Source organism: Equus przewalskii, chromosome 5, assembly GCF_037783145.1.
Source record: "Equus przewalskii isolate Varuska chromosome 5, EquPr2, whole genome shotgun sequence".
NCBI classification, from domain to species: domain Eukaryota; kingdom Metazoa; phylum Chordata; class Mammalia; order Perissodactyla; family Equidae; genus Equus; species Equus przewalskii.
The window spans coordinates 49,072,310-49,097,247 of record NC_091835.1 but is presented as its reverse complement, the minus strand read 5'-3'; the positions used below and the strand labels follow the sequence as shown (position 1 = coordinate 49,097,247).

At 36.5% G+C, this 24,938-nt stretch overlaps 1 protein-coding gene across 23 annotated transcripts in view; it reads left to right on the top strand.

The window, feature by feature from the left end:
- Positions 1–22,305, top strand: part of ABCC9 (ATP binding cassette subfamily C member 9) — a 123,600-nt gene extending 101,295 nt beyond the window's left edge. For 12 of the 23 annotated variants that reach the window (XM_070620699.1, XM_070620691.1, XM_070620685.1 and 9 more), the window contains 9 exons: positions 4,423–4,524; positions 5,108–5,228; positions 6,491–6,621; positions 7,365–7,443; positions 9,348–9,456; positions 10,793–10,896; positions 13,115–13,248; positions 14,846–14,908; positions 19,611–22,305. In XM_070620699.1, coding sequence (XP_070476800.1) covers positions 4,423–4,524; positions 5,108–5,228; positions 6,491–6,621; positions 7,365–7,443; positions 9,348–9,456; positions 10,793–10,896; positions 13,115–13,248; positions 14,846–14,908; positions 19,611–19,748 — 981 coding nt within the window. In that variant the 3' untranslated portion in view covers positions 19,749–22,305. Of the gene's footprint in view, positions 1–4,422; positions 4,525–5,107; positions 5,229–6,490; positions 6,622–7,364; positions 7,444–9,347; positions 9,457–10,792; positions 10,897–13,114; positions 13,249–14,845; positions 14,909–15,619; positions 15,794–19,610 lie in introns of all 23 variants that reach the window. The other 11 variants (XM_070620703.1, XM_070620702.1, XM_070620693.1 and 8 more) reach the window with 1 other exon arrangement.
- Positions 22,306–24,938: the final 2,633 nt, after the last annotated feature.

Genomic DNA, 24,938 nt, shown 5'->3' with positions numbered 1-24,938 from the left:
GTCTGTTCTGTGAAACAGCAAAGAACTTTTCTGGGTGTTCCTAACTCCGGGATAGACAGGTGTGCACTGATCTTGTAATCTGGAGGCCGTAATATATTCTCTCAGACACTTGGTGGTCCCGTAGACTTGTACTTCCAAGGGCTGCATGAAGGAAAGAGATTGTGTTGCTGTTAACTATTTACAAGTCTGTTTTAAAGAAAATTACAATTTCACTATAATCCCACATATAGATAGATGTCATTGAATTGCTAGAAATCTGACACGAGGCCTCTGTTTTGACATGAGAATCAAAGGTTTTCCTTCTGGAGAGGAGCATTGAATTTACAAACTCAATGAAACTTATAATTTATCACTCTACAGCTAAAATGGCCTGGGGTGGGCTCTCTTTGAGAGCGTGCAATTCACGTACATAGTAGCTCCATTGTCTACGTTGAATCTCTCATTCCATTGTATCCTGTTGACCACAGGTGTGTTTTCATTGAATTGATTGGTTAGAATGTGCAAGGCCTTAGCAATAGAATGAGTGCTGTTAGTGATCCCTAAGTATTTGCTGTGTGTGAGAGCTATTCAGACTATCTGCTTCTCTTTTCTTAATTTATTGCCTTTAAGCCATTTTGTTGTTCACATATTTGAGAGGAAAGGAAAGGTGTGACTGTAAAACCACTTTCTAGTTCATTAAACTTGTTACGTTTAATGGTAAAGGAAGTGGAAAATGGGAGCAAACGTCAGCTCCTAAATTATCAATCAGTTTCACACTTCTGTACTCCTGTCCTATCTGTAGGAAACTTATTGGAATTTAGTGATTTTTCTATGAGATTTCTTGATAAACATCATGCACAAAAGTGCTTCCTCTCTTATGCAGATCAAGGTAAGATTCTGATCAAATGCCTGCAGAAAATTTCCAATTCCTTAGCAAAAACAGTTTTGAGTGGTGATAATAATCCAGGAGTGAGCTGAAAAGTATCTAGTTGGTGTAACTAAAAGAAAACATGAATAGCACTTTCTAAAAAACCAAAAAGTGGAAAGAATATTTTTATAATAAATAAAATAACTATGTTATGGATACTAAACTGCAGACATATTGGCCTCTAAGCTCTCACGTCTATTTGAAGTTAGTAGATTGTAGATTTTGAAAATGGATTCATCCCTTGAAAAATTTGCTGTAAATGTACCTCAAAAAGCTATGCCTTATTCTGAGATGTCAAAGACATTGTCTCTATACATTATCTTTACATGTCAATTTTGGTATATTTTACTTATTGTACTAATAATTAAAATAATCATGTCTAATGGTCATACTGAAAACCTTACAAGTAGTTTTGAAAACATTAGGCATGTGAAGGAGACCCAGGAAATATACATTGTTTATTAATGAGTCTTCTCTCTTCACCTGTTTTTACTTCTCTTGCTGGCTCTATTGCCGGGATAAGGCCTACCTATCTATTACCACTTTAATTCAATAGGAAATAGTTTAAGTTATCATCTAATTGAATCTACCATTTATTTCCATATAATAGGTGAATTCGGGGCCCAATATAGGATATAAAAATTCCATGGTAAATTAATTTAACAGAGAGAGAGAGAGAGACAATGAGTGCATAAGGTTTTGCATTTCTTTTGTAATATTTATATTAGGCCTACTGTCTAATTTCCATTTATTGAGACTTAGCGATTATTTTGTTTTTTTGGTTTGTCTTGTTCTATTCTAGTCCTATCCAGATCTGGTCTTTGTAACATAGAACACAGTGTTTTATGAGTTTTTTCCCCCACAATTAAAATAGTAAAAAAATAATAATTTGGAACTGAATGATGAAGTTCATGGCCTAAAGTGTTTTTCACTTTAGAACAGCAAAGAACCCCTAACACTATGCACAGCAAAGCTTTCTAAGAGACAGTCATATTACAGTCCTAAGTGGGGGATTAAAGATCCTAAAACTTCATGTTGGATTTCTCACCTTATCAGAAATGCATCCTTGTAATATTTTTACATGTTCAGCTCTTAAAGTCTGGAGAAGGGACTAGTGGAGAATGAAATGATTCATAGGAATCCTTAAAAAACTCAGAAGTCTTGACTTAGAAGATATTTGGCTCATAGAAAAACTCAGTGAATGTTTTTATGAAGGGATGAATTTATCCAGTCATTTATTCCATAAAGAATTACTAGACCTTTTCAGTGTATTTAGCATTATTCCTGTGACTGGAGATAACAGTGGTAAAAATTTAGACAAAGACTCTGTCTTCTTGGAACTTAGATTCTAGAGAGAGTAGATAAACAAAGAATATATGAACAAATAAGCAAATAAGATCATTTCAGATAGCTTTAAGTGCTTAGAGGAAAATAAAACAGAACAATGGGATAGGGAACAGCTCCAGAGCTGGAGGTGGGTCCACGAAAGGAAGGCTTATACTTTTAAAAGAATTTATGAGTGAATGAATGGATGGATGGATGGATGGATGGATGGATGGATGGATGTGGCTCTTCTTCCTAAAGAGGTCAGCTGGGTGGAAGTGGAGAATAGAAATTAATAAAAAGATGCCGTGCTTCGAGCCCTTAACATGTATGTTGCCCACAGAAATTTCTCAGAAGCGGTATGGCATGTTTCTTTCTATCAAGCCAGGAACATTTTGCTGGAAGTATCCTCTGGTACTAAGTTTCTGGGACTTAACACAGAAACTCTTTACGAGTGTTTTTTGAAAGAGTAATATGGAAATAACGAATTTATAAGATAACTTTGAAAGTACTAACTTTACACAAGAGAGCTGGAAGGAAAAATTCACGTTGCTGTAAATATTTTAGAAGTATTTTGGGAGCACACTGGCATTTATAAAATAAAAAAGAGCAGCCCAGACTGGTTAGATTCTGCATCCATGTAGCTATTGCTTCAAATAAAGGGAAAAAGAAGCGTCTGACTGGGATCTCACAAGTTGTTAACAAATGGATACAGGAAAGAAGAAGCAATTCAAAGAAGTATTTACTACCTCTGTGGAATTCACTGCCTCAGGGATTAGCTCTGCGTGATTTCTTTCTTTATTCTTTGTAAAGATCATGGGAACCATTATAGGATCAAATTTTAGTGCCTATTTTAACCTTTGATGTTTATTGTGCCCACAAATTTTTAAGCTTGCTTCAAACATTTGAAAGTCATCTAGGGCTAAAAAGACAGCCCTGATACATGGAGGTGTGGAAATCTAACAGGGATGTAACATTTTTATTGCTTTCAAAATCCCTGTGAATTGGGTATCATTTCTATTTTCCAAAGAAGAAACTGAGTCTCAAAGGGGTGAAATGACTTGACTAGCCGGTGATTGGCAAAGCTAGCATTTGAACCCAGATCTCTGGTTCATATCTCTGAGATCAGCGACTGTTCCCCAACAGTTTGATCTTTGGAGCTGTTTTAAAAAGAGGTAGGAATACGCACATGGGGGCTGATTTGAGAAACTTCCATTTGTTGACTTCAGTATGTTAAACACTCCATTATTGCAATTAAAGTCTTATCATCTAGTTACTAGTTGTGTTTTTTTAGAGGGATCAGAGATGTATCTAGCTAGAAAAGGTCATCACCAGTGAGGTGACACTTCAGATGATTCTAGAAAGTGTTCATGCTTGAAATTCTACCTGCTTCTGGGATGTATGACACCTCAGTATGACAAGTGTTTAAGATTTCTTTTTCAAATGAAAAGACGTAACAATACCTAAGAGTGCTGGGAAATGGGGAAGAAAGCGGGTGTTAGAAAATGGACAGATGTCCCCTATCCCTCCTTTGAGTGTAAAGCTGGCCTTAATGAACTTTTAAAATTTCACAAAAGAGTTTATCATTGAGTCATAGACAATTCAGATACTCTAAGACATGCCCATACTTCTAATTTAGGAGCAATAGTACCCTTAGTCTTACTTCCATGAAATCTGTAGATTTAATGTCCCAGACTCTGAGGTCAGATAGTTGACCACAAGTTCAAATACAAATTCCAACGAATTAATGAGAGGCACATTTCTGCAAAGGCCTGCAAGCACACAAAGGAGCTAATCCCAACCCTGACGTGAGCAGGCATGAAATGTAAGGTAGAAAATCAAGTCCCAAAATAACTGCCTATCTGGCAACTAAATGCAGTAGAAAGGGGGGAAAAGGGGAAGCACCATGTCTGATCCTGGTTGTACCACAAATTACAGCTTAATTTCTGGCAAAGTATTTAACTTCTCTGAACACATATCTACATGGATATAATGAAAGCCTTGCATCGCTCCCATTCCAGCCCTAACTGTGTGAGTTATCATTCTTGTGTATCTTAGTTTCCTCTGAAACTTAACAGAATGCACAAGGAGTGACATGGAGTCTCTTAGTGATCCTCTCTCTAAGTTGATGGGGATCTTTGGTTTAAGAACTTGGGAAAAATCTTTTAACATTTTCTCTTACTCCTTTTTAGGATTATCTGGGAGCTTGCATTGTCCTCACCGCCTCTATTGCATCCATTAGTGGGTCTTCCAATTCTGGATTGGTGGGCTTAGGTCTTCTGTATGCACTTACGGTAGGTATACATGAATTTCTCTCTCTTTTTGTTCAGTGTTGGAGGTACTTCCAGTAGTTATTATCAACTCTTACTCATGGCTGTTAGAGAAGTTTGAAATTCATAACAAAATACTATCCTGTAAATAATAGTAGATTTAGGTCCAATCCCAGCATTCTGTGACAGCATGGATAGCATGATATTGTGAACTAATTTTTAGAAACGTTTCGAACACTATGGTCAGAGCACCCCCACAGCTGTTTGGGAACCCTGTCCTGAGTGATCGACAATCTATTTGGGGGCATTAAAATAATGAATATGAATGAGATAAGTGCAAACAGAGCTACATGCAACTATCTGTTGTGCAGGGAAATCAGGACTTCATAAAACAGTGACATTTGAGGCCCCTTGAAGAAGAGCAGACACCTTCTTTGCCCACTTTGTGCCGTGACATCCTCTCTGGTCTTTGGTATCCTGCAGCACTTATGAATTGTACCACATGATGTATATGAACGGTCCAAGTCGTTCTATCTCTAAATATCCAGTGATTGCAAAAATTGCTACTTCATTTGAAATATGTTAATTTTTTTGGCACCTGACACAGATAACCAATTATTTGAATTGGGTTGTGAGGAACTTAGCAGACCTGGAGGTCCAGATGGGAGCAGTGAAGAAAGTAAACAGTTTCTTGACGATGGAGTCTGAGAACTATGAAGGCACCATGGGTATTGTTCTCAATATTATTTTGTTTCACTTATATATTTATTTTATACAAATATCAGTTGTGTGTCAGATGCATTGTTACTTTTGTTTTTGTTTTCCACTTCAATATCCAGAGAATCCCCTCTCATCTTGACTTTGCTCTACTAGGTACACCTGAAATGATATGACTCTTTAGGACTGAAAAGTCTTGGATACGGCCAGAGTCCAAATAGATATTATTTAGTAATATTTAAAGAGAATTATAAAAATATTTAGACTTTATTACATTAATTACCAGTCTAAACTATGAACTATTTATTGTGTTCTCTTTCTCAAGACCTTATTAACTTAAATGTCAAGAAACTTGGATCTTAAAATACTGACTGAAATTCTCGGCTTTGCTAAAATAAAATTGGCAGGAAATTCAATACTGAGGACAGAATAATACTTCTTAAATGCAAATCTCATGCTTAAAATGCATTCGTTTGCCTAAATCCTTCAATAACTATCCAGGTCTTCAAGAGCAAAATCCAGATAACTTAGCTAAGACCACTAGACCCTTCATTAGTCAACTCTGACCCACCGATACAGTTTCATCTCTCATCTATCCATACACCTTTCACTCTGGTCGTACCAATGTGCTATGCTTTCTTTTTATCTTTATTCTTCTCTCTGTATATATTTGAAACAAATTTCCCCATCCCACGTTGTTTAAGATTTATCTCAGGCACCATCTCTTCTTGACAATTTCCTGGAACCCTTGGGTTAGCACCATCTGTGCTCCCAGAGTACCTTAGATTGGTCTCCACTATGTGGCTCTCCATGTAGTACCATACACGCTGACTTGTATTCTTCCCCCAGGACACAGCAAGCACCTAAGGCATGTCTTTCATCTCCATATTCCCGATGCCTTGCACAACATCTCTCACATTTTGAGCACTCAAATGTTTGATGACCTACTGACTGAACAAATGAATCAATTCATAGATGAACTATCTTGAATAGAATTGAGTGATGGAATGCTAAAGAGACTTAATGCTGTTTAATGCTCCAAAAACAAACCAAAAAAACTATTTTAAAAGTTCTTAATCTAAAGGCCTTTACTCTGAATGTAATTTTTATGTAAGAAAAAACCCCACAGAATTTTGTTCAGTATTACTTTAAATTTAGAAAAAAATGTATACGTTTGTATGTATAGTATGTAAGTATGTGTGTGTTTCTTTCTACTCCTCCCTCCTTCTCTCTCTCTTTTTCTGTCTTCCTCTATTCCACCCCTACCCCCCAGATCCTTCTCAAGTTCCTGAACATTGGCCACAGGAAGGGGAGATCAAGATTCATGATCTGTGTGTCAGATATGAAAATAATCTGAAACCTGTTCTTAAACACGTCAAGGCTTACATCAAACCTGGTCAAAAGGTATGGAGCTTACTGCCATTTGATTTATTTCATACAAAACCTCTGACGGAACCATTCTGTCACCACCTAAGCTATTGAGACATCCCAGCCAAGTATATTCTCACCGGGCTCACACAATATTCCCTACATTTTACAGGTCAGATTATCTACACGAACGAGAAAAGGGAGAGATAGGATCAGGATCAAATACACGTTCTCTAAGTTTATTGCCATTTATTAGTCTCCCATGAAGATCAGGAAAGTCAACAATACATGTGTTTTTCAAAATTTCTGCCTTCTGGCTCTTAACCATACCAGACATCCCCTTGAGAACTTTTGCATTTGTACTAACTCTAGTCCCCAAATGATTTATTTTCATTATTTTAAGAAGACCGAGTGTACAGAAAAAAATTGACTCATTATACTTTTTATTAAAAAATCATCACTTCTAAGATAAAATGGAATACTTATTAGACCAACAATATACAAAATGCAAAATTTAAGCCACAAAGGAAAAACAACACGACCACATAGAAACGAAAAGAGTTAGAACAGAATCATTGATGATTTAGTGAGGACTCCATCTTCTTATCTTAATAATGATAATTCATAAGGCAGATCTGAGAAGGGAATGATGATTTTAGTGTAACTATTTAAGTAGAATTGCCATTTCACTTTGGTATCTTCTCTAAGTTAAAAATACTTTTGCCCATTTTCTGTCTTTTGTCTGAGTCCTCTTCTCTGAGTGACAGTTGCTTTTTTAGGTGGGCATCTGTGGTCGCACTGGCAGTGGGAAGTCATCCTTATCTCTGGCTTTCTTCAGAATGGTTGATATATTTGATGGTGAGTTACTAACTAAATTTTTTCACTGGCCATGTGATGCTTTACCTTTAAAAAATGCAACATCAACTTACCTAATCCTGCAGAATTTAAAAGCAAATATTTATAAGGACTTTTTGTCCTACAGTCCACAGTTTGAGGCAGGCATCCCAGATAAACAGTCCAGAAGTAAATAAAGAACATAGAATTGGGGAAATAAAATTATTAGCCCTACATTCAACTGTGAAGATTGTTGTTAAAGAATTCTAATACTGATAAAATGAAAACAAGGCCATCAATTTTGAATAGCAATAGATGGAGGTGGCATTTCAAGAGGAAGGAAGAGAGAGGAAGATTGTCTTGCTTTCCACGGATGAAAAATTTAGCTTTCCATCAAAGGAAAAAAATGTAAGGAGACAACTAATCTTCATTTTTAATTTTAGTACATGATTCCAACCATCATCGTCTTAATAATGTTGTTTAATAACGTTGAACATTTTGTGAGGAGGCAACCTTTGCTGTAAAGTGCCAAGCACATGTTGACAATATACAAAAATATTTATTCACTCACAAAACTATTAATGATATGATTCATGGAAATAATTTAGTCTTTGCTTTAGAAAAAATATGTCACATTATTTAGTCTATCAAGTGGCCTATAAATAGGCCAGCACATAAGCCATCTAGAATGAAAGGAGATGCAGCAATGTGCTGGACCATCCTTGACCAAAAAAGTGCTTACTATTATTATCTGGAATGATTATGATGACAATGATAGTACTTTACATTTTTATTGTACTTGAGAGTTTATATTATTTAATTTAATCTACACAACAGCTCTTGAGATAAAGAAGTCACTTTCTAAACAACAAAGTTGAACTGTGGTAATTACAGTCTCTTTGGGTTTAGATTCAGGAACAGAGTAAACATCTGCCACTGGGTTGTTAGCAGCTTACTCTTTCCATGGCTCATAATAATACACAGATACTTTAAGGATTTTCAGTGGGATTTTCACTGTAAGTCAATTACATGATCCCAAGACAATTGATGGACACTTTTCATTAAAAAACTGTGGTTATGACAACATATTAGATTAACCTGATGCTTATGAATCCAGAAACATCATTTCAGATCCCATGTGGGCTATCAGTGACTGATTCTCTTTTTTATAGCATTAGGCTATTAAGATTTTAATAGATAATATATTATTCCTGAAAGAAAGTTTAAGCTAATCACCTTGCCTACTCTTGAATCTAAATCCAGCTGGAAAAGGTACTCCAGCTGCCATTTGTCACCTGGCACACTCATCTCATAGGGCAATATTGTCTTTGCACAAAGTGATATGATAAAATAAATCTATCAAGTTGAGAAGAGGACATCAAGATTGCACAAGTCTCTATAAGTCTATGTACAGTGTGGAGAAATTAATTAAAGTTTGGTGTCTATATCATAGAATTTACTTTCTTATTTGTAATGCACTATACTGTTCAATCAACACAGGAAAAAGTAAGACAGATAAAAGTCCTTGTCTTCAAGGAGCTTATATTCTAGTTGGTGAAGAGAGACAGTAAAAAGATCAGGAAATAGTATGTAGAGTGTCCTATGAAGGAAAACAAAGCAGGGAACCAGGATAAAGGAATATTGGAAGGAAGAGGACCCACTAAAGGAAGAAAGTACTTTTGGTTCACATGAACCACATAAACTGAATAAAAACTGGAAATTGCTTTAGGAGAAAATAAATAAGAAAGAGAAAATATCATCAAAATGTATATAATTTTTAGAGAGGTATAATGATGCTTTTAATACTTAAATGGAAAGCTTCATCTTCTGAATGTCAACACTGAACTAGGAAAGTACTTTCAATTTTTACACAAATATTTTTCTTGTGATTTTACTGCATGCCTCTGATTTTTGTTTCTCTTTAACAGGAAAGATAGTCATTGATGGGATAGACATTTCGAAACTACCGCTGCACACGCTGCGTTCTAGGCTTTCCATCATTCTGCAGGATCCAATATTATTCAGTGGTTCTATTAGGTGGGTGAAGTATCCAGCAGAAACCCGTCTGCCTCAGGATTTACCCTTTGGCTCGGAGGAGAGTCTTGCTCAGAATCGCTTTTCAAGTAGCTGTGAAATGACATTATCACGAGTACAAGATCAAACATTTTGTCCAACAATTTGGATTGGGGACCCCTAGAGCTGCTGCGTTAACCTGTAGAAGCCAATCCTTTATGTCACTAGGAGCACTTCCCTCTCAGTTTGATTTTACAAAAGTCACTTTTGCCCCTGTGCTTGGGGGCAGTGATTCTTGGCAGACATTTATGAGGTGTTCCACCTAAAGCTAGCCTGCCTGTCTCTTGTGTGTCTGGCCTAGCCTCAGTGGAGACTGACTTTGGTTAATACCTTGATTCCCCCCACCCCTCAGGACTTATCTTTCAGCCAAAACTGCTTTTAAGATGCTGCTACAATCTTCTCCATGTCTGGTTTGTAGTTTACCACAGGGGGGAAAAAGAATGGAAGTATCTACTACCTGCTAGGTGCTTTAAATATATTGTTTCATTAAATCCTCAGAGCATTGCTCAAGTATATGTATTATTATCCCCATTTTACAGATGAGGATTTTGAACCTCAGAGAAGCTGTAACTTGCCCAGGTTCATACACTTAGTAAGTGGTGGAACTGTGATTCCAAATAAAGTTTGACGCCCCAGTCCACCATGGCGTCCTCCACCAGAGCATGTCTCCCCTTTCATCCATCCTTCCTTCCCTCTTGCTCCCCTCTTCCTTCCACTTAACTACAAAGTATTTGCTACCTCCTTTTACTGATTACTCCTTGTCTTGAAGAGAAAATGTGTGGAAGATTGCTCAATATTTAATCAAAAGTTCTGGATGTACCAAGTTATTTAGCAATACCATAATAAATTTTCTCTCTGAATATATTTATTATGAATACTACTATTGTGCTCAGTGCAGCACAGCTCGTCTAAAACAGCGTTGTATGTTCCCATGTAGAATTTGTGTATTTCGCATCAGTTCTGTAGGAATATTTTCCTAGACACTATTAGAGTTGTAGTAAACATAACGTGGAAGTGGATGAATCCAAGTAATGAATTTTATCATATCTTATCATGCATATAAGCTTACTAATTATATCATCAAAAACCATTTTTCATGACATTAAGGTCGTTCATTCATTCATCAAGCATGAATTGAATGCCTGCTCTGTCCTAAGCACTATTGTAGATCCTGGCGATACAGCAGTAACCAAAACAGAGAGGACTTAGATTTTAAGAAAAGAAGAGGAATAAGCAAACATGCATAAAAATTCCTTTATTTTTATTTATTGACTAATTAGCTGATTATTTTCTCCTACAGGTTTAATTTAGATCCAGAGTGCAAATGCACAGATGACAGACTCTGGGAAGCTCTAGAAATTGCTCAGTTGAAGAATATGGTCAAATCTCTACCAGGAGGTCTAGGTATATTTTCTAAATCATACGTTTGTTTTTTACATATGCAATTAATTCTACATATCTCTCTCTTCATTTTATGCTGGAATCACATAACTCTGGTGTTAAATCCCCTTATATTTAAAATAATCTCCTAAAGTCATTAGGACACTTCAAAATCTAGTGATTTTGCGTGAGGTGCAATGGATGAATTGTACAACATTCTGTTGTCTGTGAGCACTCCAAAATATTCCAATTAATACATTTGTCTCTTTAGTCATTTCACCATTGACAGGTACAGTTCACTGTAATCAGAATATTTCCTTGTGGTTGTTCTGTCATGTGATTTACACGTTCACTTACCCTCAGTAAATGGAAAAGAGGACTGAGAGGCTGTTAGGTTCAAAGAATGCTTCGTGCCATTTAGGAGCAGGTGGTTTTTCCACATTGGCAGCCATTTTCTTTGCTGCCAGGAGAGTATATTCTTTTTATTTATATAACCTAATATTTTTGAAGACTATTTTCTATTACCTTTCTGTACTATCAGTTTTGATCACTTGTGTAGTGGATGAAACATGTACTCAAACAATCAGTGGTATAAATTCAGTCCTAGAGGTAGTACAATTTCTGGTAAATAACTGATGACAGAACAAAAGAACAACATGAATAGTGAAAGAACGGCGTGATTAATGAAACAACCGAGAGTTTGTGATACAGTCTTTAATTCATAAAAATGAACATCTCTGGTTTCGGACTTTTGCTTCCTTAAAATCTGAACTCATTTAAGAAAGCAATCAGAAAGATAATAGTTGGTTGATATTCTAATTTTAACACATAACGTGCAGTTGCCAAATTGACTGTGTTGTTTTGGCATCCAGTTGAAAAAAAAGTCAACCTACAAAATAAAATCATGTTTATTTGTTTAGTTTATTTGGGAAAGAAGACCTACTCAAAAATGATACCTTTTATGATTTTAATTAAGTCTCAAAGAGAAGGCATCTCACAAACAAAACTTGAGACAGCATGTCTTTAAGGACAGTTTTGTTGACCTTGCCAATGTCAGACTGTGGGAGTAATTCCAGAGGTCTGGATGAACTTTCCCGTAATAATTTTTGATGTCTCAGAGCCCAGCAAGTGCACTTGAGAAATTGATAATGTTTATAGACTTTTCTCCCTTGGTATTTAGAGACATCTCCCCCATAAATAGTTGGAAAGACAGGCAATTACATCATTATAGTCCTCTTCACTAACATGAGAGTTGCATGTACCTGTTTTGAATGGTGGGGGCATTGTGTTTGGGGTTATGGTACAGTGTAAGCAACAGGAGATTGGATTAACACTATGTAATTGAACGTTGTTTATGCTCGTTGTCTTCATAGAGATTACTTCAACTGCTTGACGAAGTTCTAATTCAGGCCAACTCTAGTGAAGAACATTCATCATCTCAAGCATCCTCCTTATTAAAATTTGGAGAAAAAATGCGTAGCCCCCAAGCATGAAAAGTAGTAAGAATTTGACGCAGTGAGAATATAACCAATAGAAATTTCCCCTCATGATGCTACAAAAAAGTATTTGAATGCTAATAAAAGAGATATTTTGGAAACAGAATTCATCTGAAACTCACAATAATAGTTTATGAAATGTAGATGGAAACAAAAAAAGGAAGTGATAATGAGGAAACATTCGTTTATCCATAGAACAGTGTTTTGTTCAGCTACTAAGTCAGATACCATGGTAAGTGCTGGGGATACAGTGATGAACAAAGACAAACCCAGTCCTTACCCACTTGGAGCTTATAGTCCAGTGGGATGGGTAAGAGAATGGGTATTGAATTTGAAAATATTCTGTTTCCTGTCAAGCTCTACTGCCAATCAGCTATGTGATCTTGGGCAAACCACTTAATCTATCTTGGCCTTAGATAATTATACCGAATAATCTCCTTGGATAATTATATTATGTAATTAAATAATCTCCAAGGTCTTCCAGTCTTCAAAATGTTTAACAGTATTTTATATCCTACTATAAGGAGGTAATTTACCATCTATTGCCAAAAATAGGATGGCCCAGGATTATCTCCATTTTCCCAAAGTAAAATTCCTCTTCACCTTTCACATAGGAAATCCTTGCACCAGTACAAAGTGATATCCAGCTTCCTGTTATAGGGCATAACCTGTTTTTCACTACTTTGCCCAAGGAAAATGGTAGCAGCGTTTCTTTAATGAAATCCTTGCTTCTTCCTCTGATTTAGATGCCATTGTCACTGAAGGTGGGGAGAACTTCAGCGTTGGACAGAGACAGCTGTTTTGCCTTGCTAGGGCCTTTGTCCGCAAGAGCAGCATTCTCATCATGGATGAAGCGACAGCTTCCATCGACATGGCCACAGTGAGTGCATTATCTAAGCCTTTTAAATTGATGAGTTGGAGAAATGTACATGAAAATTACAGTTTATTTTTCCTGAGTGTGTTCTGAATCCTCAGTACCATTGAGTGTCATCCCATCCATCTCATTGATCAACTGGTGATAGCATGTTAAGAATTACAATACAGGAGACGCAACATCTGCTTTAAAGGAGTTCCTATTGTCCATAAACATAAACTTGTCATCACTTTTTGATAAATTCTCAAAACAGTGAAATTCCAGGACTCAGTTGATGGGAGTACTGTATTGTAGTCAGGTATTCGATATTATGCCATGGAACTGCTAAAATGAAGGACGCAAATCTCTATTTACTAGAATCTATTGAGAATCAAAACCAATCATTACTTTATAAATCAATTTGAAGAAGAAGGATTCACTAGAATTAGTAATTCCTAGCATTAATAATGGCCTTCTCAATGTGTTCATGGTAACAAGCCAGAAACTTGGCCTTTTGAAAGAAATTATTTAAAAGTATCAAATATGTCCAAGAAGGGTCTCTCTAGAAGGGTGTGATCAAGTGAAGAAAATGTCACATTAAACCACAAACTGTATGAGCTAGCAATTAATTTTGTTCTTATAAAAGTTAACTTGATATTAAAAGTTTGGCATCAGAAAGGACAGAAATAAAAAACAGCCCCAACCTTGATGTGATTTGCTTGCTGTACACTTTATACTGGGTAAAACTACCCAAAAAAGTGAGATAGCTTCAAGATTAAGAGCCAATTGTATATGGAGATGCTAATTTGACATCATTTCTTCCTATTAAGTAAGACTAATCAAAGGGCCTATACAAAGTTATATATCCTTTCAAAGTTAGCATAGTTTAAAACAATAAGATAGTTCCTAATCAAGCCATTTCACTAAGTAAGCATAACTACATCAAAATTAGTATTAATTACTAAGGTTTTACAATATTGGGGATTATTATAAGGATAATACTGCCTCAATAGAGATGAGAGAGAGAATATGAGAATGATTTGATTGGCAAATAAGCAACTTGATTGGAAGGAAAAACTCCTTCACATTAGGCCTTCGGTAATCAAGCTTTCCTCTAGGAAAGAGGTAGAATCTTCATCCAGAACGTCTTTTAAAAAATAATGATGATAATTTGTGGTGGGAATAAAAATGGTTCCTGCCTGGAATGTTCATTGTGGCGTCAAAATCCAAATTGGGGGCATTTATTTCATTTTTTCCCTTTCTGACCCAAAGGTTAACACCATTTTGGGATTTTATTAGTTTTGAATACATATTGTTTATGGTTTAACTCAAGTGGGCATTTCTATGCCCGTTTGATTTCATTTTCCTGTTTCAGTTCGCTAGCAGTAAATCGATCGGTCATTCTTGCTTGATCACTGAGTTTTATCTGCGTTTTGAAGACACTCACAGAACGCAGCATGAGCAGCTGAGGACTGCTCCCTCTTAGCCCTTCTGCAGCAGACTTAGGCGTGCGAGTTCTCAGAAGGAATTGGGCATGGTGGAGCATTGTTCTTGGGGGCAAATATTGTGGCGAGAGAAAGTAGTCTAGAGAAAACTCAGACTGACTGTATTTGTTTTTTGGCAGGAAAACATTTTGCAGAAAGTGGTAATGACAGCTTTTGCAGACCGCACCGTGGTTACAATAGCTGTAAGTATGGGAGGCAGAATTGATTTACTCCTCTTTGGTTTTTGTTCCAAGATTCAATAGTTTTTTTGAGCAATTAAAATATATTTATGTTGAATTACATACTCTCTGCTAATGTTTCTGTATCTGTGCAAAAAAACAAAACAAAACTCCAAAACAAAATCTTAACTATACTTTGAAAGCCTTTACTTTGTTTCTTTCCAAACTTCTCTACCTACCTCGCCTGGGTTACAATGATAGGAGTCCTAGCTCTAAGGATTCCATCAGGTCATGGGCTGTGCTTTTTCACCAGACACAGATGTAGTTTATATGGGATAATTCTAGTTTCAATAATCTAATGGTCTCTTGAGCAGTTTTGGAAGCAAAATTCTTACATTTGACTGTCAATTCTACTGGTATTTATACTTAATTTCTATGTTTTATTCACTTAACTGTTTTAAAAAAGGAGGCAATGAGATACCTCCAGCCGAGGCAGATACTTTCTCGGACTTTAGATCACACCAGTCAAATTGAAGAATTGCTTAAATCTTTGTAGTTCACGGGACAGCTTCCTTAGAAGAGGCCCTGGTTTTCTCTCTTCTCTCTGCTAATGGATGGATTCTTGTTCACATTTAGGTCTAACGTTGAACAAAAACTACTGTTTAAGTAAATCACCTGGACATTGTTCCTCTTGCTGATTCTCTTCTCTTCTTTCCCTTTTTCTTTTCTCTCCAGCACCGAGTCTCTTCTATTTTGGATGCAGGCCTTGTTTTAGTCCTTTCTGAGGGTATTTTAGTGGAGTGTGATACTGTTCCAAACTTGCTCGCCCACAAGAATGGCCTCTTTTCCACTTTGGTGATGACCAACAAGTAACCGTCATGAGCTACTCTGCCAGTACCCTATCCTCTGGTAGTTATCTTAGTGGCGTCCCCTTAGTAAGGCAAGGCTGAGGCAGGGATTAAAGGGGAGGGATGGGGTGAACTAACTAGAGGGTATTATCACACGAATCAGCTCCACCAGGTGCTTCAGTCCTGTTCAGTACCAAATGGGGCATGTGCATGTATTTGCAAATGTATACACGCAAGAGATACATTTACAAAAACCTGAGGACCAGATTGGCCTCTATGCTAAAGACCAATTTCACTACTCCTCGGGGATATTTTGTAAGTGTCCCTAAAAATACCAGACATGTTCCTTACCTGCCCTGAAGATCGCATTGTTTAAATAATGACTTAGGTTTAACTGTTGACTAATGGGATTTGTGCACGGACTGCTTGCTTATGCTTCCAATTTTGTGAATGATGTATGGGAGAAAGAGCACCCTTTGAAGTGCAGCTTTTTCAGGGTGGCAGGAAATGACTCCCCATCAGGATCCACCTTCTGTACCCTGGGCCTAAGTAAAGAAAAGGCCTCTTTCTCTCACTTTCCCAGTGAAGTCTGTGGTTCCTTCTGCCTTGGAGGAGAGTCACCTGATTAACTCATTCACACTGAAGTGTGAATGATTGAATGGGTGAGAGAACTGGCTAACTTGAAAAACAGTACTCTAATATTTTCAAGAACTTTCTCAGTAGAGAAGGTAGGGAGATATTTTGAGGGAGAAAGAACTTTCCGTTGCCCCTAAACAGACAGCTCAAGGAGGAAAAAGTAGACCCTTGCCTACTCAAAAGGCTAGTTTTCTCAGTTCTGCATGAAGCATGGAATTGTTGAGTGGTCCCATTTAGTCTACAGCTGGAAGATTACTGTAGCATACTTTGTGTTTTTAACCAAAATATTATGTTCTCTTCTCTGGTTTCTGTTCGCCTATATTCACTGAATACTTTTCTTAAACCCCTGCATCTTTCCCCCATTCTTCATTTCGAGAGCACTAATGTGGAGCTGGCCACTAGGAAACCTCGAGTTCTCCCCACTGGACCTACAGAAAGCTGTGGGGGGGATGAATGACTGTGGGACCAGCTCCTCTGAACAGGCTCATAGGAAAGAGAGCGCCACCAGCTTGCAGTAGACCCCTTGTAGAATGATCCTAGTTCTGTTAAGAGTAACTCTTTTTTCCTTTACTGCTAAAAGTTGTTCTGATAATTTTGTTAACTGCCACTGAAAATTGTGGAATAACTTAAAGAGAGAATTTTCTCTGGCTTCTAAAAAGAAGCCGTCATGTACCAAAATAGTTCATGGCGTTTATTTATAAAAGCGATTTATTCTTGATTAGATTAATTTCTCTGGAGCATTTTGGAAATTTAAGCAATGCTGTTACAATTGACACTACACTTTCTCAAGCAAAAAATTATTTGGATTAAAGGAATGAATACCAGATATATTTATTTCTATTGAGCAAGATTTTTCAATGTTTTTATTTTTATCTTTTTAAAATAAACATTATTTTAGTATAACAAGACATTGTTTATAATACTCTATTTATGGATGTAGAGGCCAAATTCTTTTTTTTTTTTTTGAGGAAGATTAGCCATGAGCTGACATCTGCCCCAATCCTCATCTTTTTGCTAAGGAAGATGGGCCCTGAGCTAACATCCGTGCCCATCTTCCTCTATTTTCTATGTGGGACGCCTGCCACAGCATGGCTTACCGAGCAGTGCCATGTCTGCACCCGGGATCCAAACCAGTGAACCCTGGGCTGCTGATGCAGAGCATGTGAACTTAATTGCCACACCACCAGGCCAGCCCCCAAATTCTTTTTTTTAACATCTATCATATGGTTATTTAAGAACTAGTTTTTTTGTAGGGAAAATGCACAGCAGATATTAAACCGTTCATTAAGTTGAAGTTTATTTTTTGCTAACTCAATGGGTGTGCAAGTGGCTCTGGTCCTTTCTCCAAGATAAATAAACATTATCCTTCAAATTTTGATAATTCCTAAATATATATCATTGGTTACCAATATTCAGTGAATGATAGATTTGTCTACGGATGTTGAAAATAGCGGCGCATGTTCTAGGCTGGCATCTTTATCATACTCCATAGACGTGTTTCTTTTCTCCTCTAGTTGTGAGTCTCAACTATGACTCTTTGCTTTTCTGAGAGCATGATCACTGAGACTAACCCATCTACATGGCCCAGGGCAGAAGATAAGCCTTTGCTTATCTTTAGGCTTCAGGTTGGACCTTGGGTTGTAGGAAAAGGCACTTTGGAAGTCTATCAGCTAAACAGATGGCATTTCTAGGTTTGACTCTCCCATCTGCTTGCCCATGTTTTGGCCTGCATGGTCCTGGTCCAGTATGGTAGCCCCTAGCCGCATGTGGCTATTGAGCACTTGAAATATGGGTAGTCCAAATTAAGAGGTGTTGTAAGTGTGAAATACACACTGGATGTCAAAAACTTAGTACTTATAGAAGTATGTAAAAGACCTCATGAACAATTTTTATAGTGTTTACATATTGAAATAATATTTTGGATATTTTGGGTTAAAATATATTATTAAAATGAATTTTGCTTGTTTACTCATGCTTTTAATATGTGGCTTTAAAAAGTTTAAAGTTACATATCTCACATTTGTGGTTCACATTATATTTCTATTGGAGGGCGGGTATTTTAGCAAGAGTAGTGAAAAGGCCCACTGCACAAACGTTTCCCTTGTAAATCTTAAAAATAAAAAAATGGTGGTAGCTAAAATTTATTATTTGCTCATATATATCAGACCAGCTGCTGAATTTTTTTACATGGATTCTCTCATTTGGTCCTCACCACCATTCTCCGAGGCAGGTACTATTACCGTTATTTTACAGAGGTGAAACTTGAGGCAAACGAAAGTTAAGTTTGTTGCTCAAGATTGCATAAGTAACAGGTGATGAAACCAAAATATAAGCCCGGTCTAACTTCAGAGTCTACGCTCTTAACATAGCGCTCATGATCACAGATGCTCCCTATGAATGGTTCAATGGCAGGGTGGAAACATCTCACACTTTGAAGTTAATAAACCTGGTTTTGATGCTGGTTCTTCCACTTATATCTATGTGATCTCCTTATTTTTGCTTTGTCTGTATGAACCCCAGTGGTTTCCCTTACAAAGTGGAGAGAGATAACACCTACATTTGAGGAATGTTCTGATGATTCACAAGTATGTGTGTGGAGCACTTGATGTATAGTATATGCTCAGTAACTGGTAGCTTTTATTATTAATTACTACCGCAAAAGCTTCTCTCCAAAGGGTACTATGCAGAAAGAGAGAACAAGTGAGCGGCAGGGATCGCTAAAGCCTAAGAGATGGCATGGCTAAAGTCCTGAATAATCCATTCTAATACTGCCTTCCAGAATGGACATCCCCCATTTTGCCTCCCCAGAATCGAACCACCTTCCAGGGTTCTTCAGATTGTGTGTTAGCCCACAGAATTAGTTGAGACTCTACGCAAGAGATAATTTTAGTCTAGACTAAACTATAACCCAACTGGTTCACGATGGCTCTTCTTATCATTGAATTATTTGACAAACATTTATTAGCCTACTTATACTTCCATGAAAATGATGAAGCTACTATATTAGCTGCACTCAATTTAATACAGCCCATATAAGACCCAGCCATACTGGCCAGTATTTAAAAGTATGTAAATAAATGATACTCTAAATAAGAAAGAAAAAGAAACGCTGTGTTTCTTGTATCTTCTGGAACCCCAAGACAAAGAGATGTCCCTGAATAACCAGTGAAATATGCATATTCCATTGCTTTGCCTTGTACCCTGAAGTTTGTAACAAATATACGTATTCTTTTCACTCGCAGCATCGGGTTCACACTATTCTGACGGCAGACCTAGTCATTGTGATGAAGCGAGGGAATATTTTAGAATATGACACTCCAGAAAGCCTCTTGGCCCGGGAAGATGGAGTATTTGCATCTTTTGTTCGTGCAGACATGTGAAGAGATTTCTTAAAACAACACGTGTATTTAAAATAATGTAGTCATAACCTACTTAACGGATCATTGGCTTGACCTTCGTCAAGTGGCATCTTAAACTTTTACACATTTTCTTAAAGCTTATTTGTTACGTTGTGAAACTTCCTAATTAGTAACAATGTCACTTTACCAATGAATATTGTATTTCCTGTTCTGACATTTCCTCTTCCTAGTTTTGTTTTCTAAGATATTACTGCTTACTATGTTCATTAATGATGTTTTTCTAATGAGTAAGCCACTTTAGAATAGCAGATTGCGTTAAAACATCTAAGCGACTTTAAGTGGTAAATCAACAGCTATGTTTTCTCATAATTTTAAGTCTGGCAAATATCTTCTCAGGCATAGAAGTTACATTGAGTATTCAGTATTATTATATTCTTATTTGTAAGGATATATTATCCTTTTTGTTGCTGTCTCCAGATGTTATTTGAAGAGAATAAAAGAAGGACAGGTTTTAGAATCAGTTCCAAAATGAAACAGTCAAATTCATTATCTACTGTATGAGAATATTTTCTGTATTCATTAACATTAGTAATACTGATGTTTCCTTTAGCAGTCTCTGTTTTTCATCTAAATTGTATCCTGTCACTAAGAAGTTATGACATTTATAGTAGTTCTGTAAAGTCAAAGTCTTAACTAGAAAGATCATGAAAAGTGTTTGGATATTTGAAAAATTATACTCAAGTTTCCGTTTTTGCCTATCTAGTAAGGAAAGAGGTCTTAAGATATCAAACATAATGTGCCTTTCCCAGAGTAATTCAAAGTCATTTCAAAGAGTGATTAGGTTCAGTCCTTCAGTGGCAGGCCAGCTAAAGCTTTCTATGGTTTAATTCATCATTAGATGTGGTTATGATCTTGAGCTCTAAAATGCCACATTATTTAAGATGCAGGAGCATAGGCAAGTGGCCTTATTTGCACAGGAGATATATGTATCTATCTCAAGTATGTGTTTCTAGTGGAAGAGTGTACTTCTTTTAGACATTTTTGCCCAATGGTGTCACACATGTATCCATTTGCTCTTGTTCTGATTTTAATGTGCATGGAAAAAGTGTATCAAAAATGTTATTCTAATTGTAATGTGCATCTTAACAGTGTATCAAAAATCCATGGTATACTAATGTTATGTTTTGCTTAAATGTAAAATAATAAATTTAAAAATACCAAAGGTTACCTTCACTGTCATGCTATCAGCCAAAGCTTTCTACTGTGATTCTGTACCCATCTCGTATAAATCTCATTGATTTTCTTATGAGGATTCACATGCATAATAAGGTTTTGAAGAATTATGATTGATGGAAAAAGAGAATTTATGCTCCCTCCCTATAGTTCTTGTGTTCAGTTTATTGTATTGTGTGTTCACTCTTGGAAAATCTGTAATACTTGTTTATCCAGAAAATATGACTGGGCCTTTACGTGAATATAGAGCTCTTATGGTTTAACAAAAATAAGTTCTACAAGGATTGACAAAAATGTTCTATGTCATTTAGCTTAAATTGTCACCCTTTGTTGTATATATAAAACTTCATTGGGGGAAAAAAATCCTCTTATTGCTTCCTGAAAGCTAAACAGAACAGAATCAGTAACTACTAACTCGATCTCGAAAATATTTTCTAAAAATTCCACCAGTCTGCTCAAAGTATTGCTAGCATGCACATGTTTTGTAGGGCTGAATTTACATGACACTTGTTACTGAATTACCTCATTCTCACGGAAATGGGGATTTACCCATAGAAAATAGTCCCTTACAATATCTGTAAATTATACTGCTACATAGACAACATCAGCAGAAGCATATTTAATTACACTAAAGTGAGACTCATGTTTACCATTCTTGCACCCAAGAGATCACTGGTTCCCTCATAACTTTTCGCCACTTAAGTTGAGTCAGTGTTTAATTGTTTACAAAACTAAATTGACTGAATAAAGTCAGGGATGATTTTTTAAATTGTTTAATCATTTATTATGTTATATGTGTTATCTATTGAATACAAAAATGATTTATTTTGAATAATTTTTTACTAAAGAGGTACATAGCTATAAAAGACCAGCTTAACCAAATCAAATTTATATTTACAAATTTTACATTTAATTAACCAAATCACTTTTATAAATTTTGATTCCTTAATATTTGTTAAAAGCAATAAATGTATAAACTTTATATTAAAATAACAAAGTTACTGATATCATTAAAAGAGAAAAAATATCTCTCTTAAATGATTACATATCCTCTACTTTTATACTTCTACTGTTGATCCATTTAAAAGTCAACTTAGCTCTAGATTAGATACCAGAAGACCATTCTAAGTAAAGGATGCTTGAGATCTGGGACCATGTCTTGTTTGTCTGGCCCACAGTAGGCCCTAATAAGTATAGTTGATTGATCCGTTGACAAGTTTCACCACTAGCCATGTGCCTATAACTATGGGTTATTCTCTTCAGTTTGTGTTGTGTTTATTCTACTGTGAAAATATATTGGCTTGGCATTGTATAATAAATTACTCTTTTTGTCTGCTCAGTTAAAGAGAGTGGTTATTCTTTTACTTATGACACAACTGGGTATCAACCGGGACTGATCAATAGATATAAATCAACAGCAGTTGCGAAGACAATAGCTGACTCTGCTTTGACAATTTTGTTTCATATTTGCCGCTGTCATGCACTTCATCAGTTTTATATATGGGCTTCAGGGAAGTTGCCATTAAGTAGAACAGCTATATCAATAAATTTTATTACATCTCTAATTAAATAGCTGGATGTCTGAAGTTTTTCCCGAGTTTATTGACCAGTTCTTATGGTTGTTTTCCAATATATGTTTTATCACCTATTTTGTACTACATTCTTTAGAGTCCTGTGATTTATAGTACTATGATAATTCCCTTCTTGCCTTATTATCCAAAGTTAAATTCAATCTTCTAATCTTAACCTTTTAGCATCAGAAACAGTAGCCAAGAGGATGTATCCTGTAATTTAAGTTTAATTTTTTCCTTGGGTAACTACACATCATTTGCAACAGCTTCTCTCAAGCCTCAGTAAGATTCACCTAGCTCAGCCTCTCCAGTGGAAGGGCTTATATCTGTATTTGTAGCAAGTGCCTCCAGATAAGATTCATAATCAGCTAAATTTGGGAATCACTGGTCTACCTCAGTCACCATCTCAGTTTCTTTTTATTATGCATAAGATGGAGCCATAAAATCCTGAAGGTGATTTTCACATGCTTCCTATCTTTGCTGACATTACCTTACCCTTGATTGCTAAAACAAGCCTCTCAGTGTCATTGAATGAACTGCCTTAATCCCATCATGAAGGAAACATAGTTAAATGAACTGAATCTTCACTGAGAAGATACAAACAGGGACTCTGAATGCTATTTTCTTTTGTGTTTAATCAGCAATATGTGATCTAAGGGGAATACGTATCACAAAGATGCAAAGCTTTTTGTTCCACCTCTGAATTAGCTGTTGAATGATTTGCACGTTATTCTGCTGCATTTGAATTCGTGTTTCCAAATGTTCATAGTACATAAATGTGACCAGTTTGGGCAGGTTTTGCTGTTGGTGTTTCACAATGTGGAAAGAAGGTAAATTATCTGTGATGATTGTTCCCTTTTCCACCTTCATATTTTTTCTGCAGGTGTTGTCATTATTGCTGACACATGAAGGTTAGTATCTTCATTCTACATATCTACGACATAGGATTTAAATGATTTCTTTTTCTGTGGTCAGTAGCAAATTTTCCTTAGCCATTCATACTATGATCACGAATGCCCTATTTCTAAACTGACAAAGATCCAGGGAACCACACCTGGAGAAATAAGTTAATTGGCCCTAAGAAGAAAGCCTTCTGTAATCTCAGTGTCACCAACCATCACAGACCATCTCCAAGTATACACTACATATTAATGACAAAGAGCTTTGTTTTTAGACCATTATTTTTATCACTTCATCTGCCCACTTCATAAAACAAGTAACTTGTTCATATACAGCAACAGTGCAACTCTGGTTATTGCTGCTTCATTCCCATTTTTCTCTTAGAGAGGGTTACAGTGTGTGCTATTTATATACATTATCAGTTATTGTTAAGTGAAAGATTATTGACCTTTAAAATATCAGGGGCAAGTGGATTTAGGCCAGAGCTTCCATATCTAGGAATTTGCTCTTTGACTCATAGTAGTTGGGGCTTTGTTCCAACACTATTTAAGTAAAGAGCAATTTTTAAAATTTTTAATTTCCTTTTTTCAGACACCCAAAATGTTCATCAATCCTTTTGAATGTAGACAGAAGCAGAATCCTCAACTGTCTGAATCTATTAAAGTGTATGGCTAACTCTCTCTCACAGGTTGCAGCCTGTCCTCCAACCTCCCAGTACATGTGTGTGTCCCCCCACATACACACACGCATGTGCACATACACTCACATTTTATCTTAACTTGCTGCCTTAAAGAAGAGTAGGGTTGCTATGAATCTTTACATGACATATTAACACAATGTATAAATAATTCAAATACCAGTGCCTAGAATGGATGGCATAAAGAGAAGTGCACTGGGTTACATTGAGCCAGCTCCTTAGTTCAACAAAAGGATAACGGTTGTCGTGAAAGGTCGTGAACTAGGCCTCTATGAAAGGTGGTTATCTCCCCACTAAGGGATGCTGCATGAAAATAAACTTTGGTTATTTCATCTTGATTGATAATTTGTTGACTATCTGCTGTGTGTTCACCTTTGAGTAACAAAGTGTGATTCAAGGAGGTTGAGTAGTACAAAGCTTTGCAGTATATTAGAAATAGTATAAAATCTTCTGAAATAACTATCTTGATTGTATTTATTTTACAGGCAAGGAAACTGAGGTTAGGACTTAAATGAATGGCCCCCAAATCATTGATTTAAAGTCTATCTGACTCCACAGATGGCGCCTTAAACACCACCAGGGGATAGGAATGAAGAGATGTGGGTGGTATTGAAAGGATACATCTGTATTGGAATCTGGAAAAAGCAGAATTATCGGGTCTCAGGAAAACTGAGGATGGGGTCAGGTCTAGGAACCTTTTTAGGGACAGTCCACTCTCTCAATTCTCTGTCTCTGTCTCAACTTCTCAGCTCCCTTCTGCCCTTTGGTGCACTCTATCCTTCTGTCCATTTCCTTCTCATCTTGTATGCG